Source organism: Microtus ochrogaster, chromosome 6 (assembly GCF_000317375.1).
Source record: "Microtus ochrogaster isolate Prairie Vole_2 chromosome 6, MicOch1.0, whole genome shotgun sequence".
NCBI lineage: Eukaryota > Metazoa > Chordata > Mammalia > Rodentia > Cricetidae > Microtus > Microtus ochrogaster.
The window spans coordinates 19,677,774-19,680,836 of record NC_022013.1 but is presented as its reverse complement, the minus strand read 5'-3'; the positions used below and the strand labels follow the sequence as shown (position 1 = coordinate 19,680,836).

At 46.8% G+C, this 3,063-nt stretch overlaps 1 protein-coding gene across 1 annotated transcript in view; it reads right to left on the bottom strand.

Annotated features, from left to right (window-relative positions):
• The window catches only part of Tnfrsf11a (TNF receptor superfamily member 11a), an 89,558-nt gene that overhangs the window by 86,178 nt on the left and 317 nt on the right, over positions 1-3,063 (bottom strand). Inside the window, exon 2 of the mRNA XM_026779778.1 lies at positions 618-729. Within this exon, the coding sequence (XP_026635579.1) occupies positions 618-729 (112 nt within the window). The remainder of the gene's footprint in view (positions 1-617; positions 730-3,063) is intronic.

Sequence of the window (3,063 nt, the reverse complement as noted above, 5' to 3'; positions counted from 1 at the left end):
CACAGACTCTCCCCTACCATCACAGACTCTCCCCTACCATCACAGACTCTCCCCTACCATCACAGCTTCTCCCTACCATCACAGCTTCTCCCATTGTCTTTGCCATTTAACTATAACCTGGGCAGATTCAATTCTGCATTTGTCCTGTTTCTTAAGAGCATGGTTTACAATCTGCAAATGTCCACTGATGGCATCAGCCCTGAAGCCTTAGGGAACCTGATGAACGTATGCATAGTTATCTCGATGACAACTGTGGAACTGAATAAATAGCCAAGCTAGCAACACAGGCACTTAGGACTTTTTAAAGGCATATTTTCATTAGCTCTGAAAACAAATTCAATTGCAAACACAGGCAGACAGATACAAGACAGTAGGGACTGTCACTGGGGAGGAGAGACACAAGCAAAGCACCCAAGAGCACCTTAGGTCACCTGAGTAGAAATGGTTGATGCAGAAGTCTGTGTATGATTCAAAGGCATTCAATCAACGTTCACTGTGAATCTTCATTGTTGTCATTTAAATGGTAACTTGAATTTTACTAGCACATATTGCCAGTAGACTTACTGGGAAGCAATAAAATGTCCTCTTTGGCAGTGAAATGGCTCATCAGGCAATACCTGGCACTAAGCTTGCTGATCTGAGCTCTGTCCTCAGACCCACAAGTTGGAAGGACAGAGCGGTCCCCAGGTTGCTTATGCTTTGACCCAGTGGTCCTCAATCTTCTTGACCCTTTAATATAGTTTAATATAGTTCTTCATGTCATGGTGACTCTGAACCACAAAATTATTTTCATTGCTACTTCATAACTATAATTTTGCTACTGTTATGAATCATAATGTAAATATCTGATATTTAGGATATTTGCAGGAGATCTGATAGGCAACACTGTAAAAGGGTCATTTGACCCCCAAAGGGGTTGAGGCCCACAAGTTGAGAACCGTTCACTGCAAGTCTGATCTCTAGCCCACCCTTCATATTTAAAGCATGATTTTGTTACAAATAAAAATTGTATATAATTAAAATGACTTAAAGAAAAGCTGAAGGGAAATAGATGTTAGAGACAGGATAATCTGAGAGATCTACTTATACCACATACCCTCAGTCCATTGTGCCCACAAATTCTGCACACAATTCAAACTGCTGATAAGGACAATTTAAAATCTGTGACTATGCTGAGCATATAGCAACTTTCGTGTTATTGTTCACTAAATAAAACAGTACAGCAAGTGACCCAAGCATCATGTGACTTGTCATCCGGAGATGAGAAGAGCATATGAAGCTGGGGACACACCTCAGTGGTGGAATGCTAGTTCTCATGTCCAGGGCTCTGGGTTCCATCCGCAGCATGGTCAAGAACACATCCAGTATATGCGTACACTCACACATACAAAATACGAGAAGTGCTGGCTAGTTCCAAAACGCTTTGCTATTTCCTTACTGGAATCAAATGCGTGTACTTTTTTTTCTTTTTTCCATTTTGCTGTGTGGTCAGGCAGGTTTTTTTTTCCTGGGCAGCTAGCTGTTCACCGGAGACCCAGTTTTTTAGATCAGACAAGGTAGCTCCATGTCTGACCTGTTGAACACTTCATTAAGCAACATTTGAAGAGCTTAAAGTAGTAAATTTCACTAGGTTGTAGTGGCTTCTTTTCCCTCGGCCACTCTAAGAGACCCATTCTCAGAGAGAATGGGAATAAAGTAGAATGTATCTTTACTAGAATCAAGTACTGCTCCAACCTTGAACGCATTTGCAGTTTCTGTTCTGATTCCAGCTAAGCCATCTCTCTCCTCTCTCTTCACCCCAGACCCCCAGGGCAGTGACATTCACAGAAGCCTAAGAGTGATGTTTAACGGGAGAAATGAGATCTAAAACTGCTGAGCCGAGAAACCTCCCTTCCTTCAGAGGAACTCCCAGGCACACTAGGCGTTTCAAGTGTTGGATGTATAAGCTTCATTGCCCTGAACAGCTAGATCTTCCAGGACAGAAACGAACATTTAGCTTCATGCTTTAAATGGCTGAATGATGTGGAAAAGAAATCATTCTTAGGAACCCCAATCGAGCCCCTAAGTTGCCAGCAGCCCAAACTCTATCACACACTAGCGGCTCCTTAGTGAGGCACGGGGTACAGGATGGACCCGAGGGGGCTCAGGGATCTGGGAGCTACCTCCTCCTCTAGGCTGCTGCTGGTGTCTGCAGAGCTCCAGAAAGACCCTAGCTTCTGAGCACTGCGTACTCCTGTGATCTCATTTCCATTGCCACTGGGCCCCAGACCCATGTCAGGAGGAAGCAAGGGTTGCTAGGCTTGTTCCTGGCATCAATAATGGCTCAAGGCGCACCACTACCCTACTTTCAACCATTGCAAAGACATATTTCATCCTAACATGGTCAAAGGTTTCTAAGCACAAGCAATTCCTGTCGATCCACGAGCTGTTTGTGGGGAGGAGGGAAGAAAGGAAGACACGAAAAGGAAAGCTTATCACCTTTGCCAAAGAAACTTTCAAATTCTACCTTCCTGGACTTTCAGGATATCCCTCCTACACCTCTTCTTCCCCCCAGGAGAGATGGAGGGAAAACTAAGACAGAGGAAAGTGTGAAGGCCAAGACAGGCACTCCCCGCTCCCGGGAATTCACACGGATTGTAAGGAGACCCCCATGGGAGTAGTGTTTAGGAAGGGGTCACTAACAAGGTCTGTAGATACGATCTTCTTGAGTCACGTTAGCTACAGGCAGGAGGTACCTACCAGCTGCACCCTGAGAACCAAAGCACCATCAGAGCTCCGCGCTCTGCAGATCCCCTGTCTGAGTCGGGGTTCCATAAACCTCTTCCTTCCAAGTCCCAGGATCCCTCCAGTTGTCGTTACCTCCCTCCACGCTCTAGCTGGGGTCTCCGCGCCTGCTCACCCCCTCACCCGAACTCCCAGTCTCGGCTCGTGCCAGGAGAACTGGACCTTGGGGGGGCGGCGGGCGACGGTGGTGCGGGTCCTTACCTGCAGCGGGACGAGCAGCAAGCCGAGCGCCTGCAGCAGCACTGACAGCGGGCGGCGCCGCCGGGCGCGCGAGGCCAT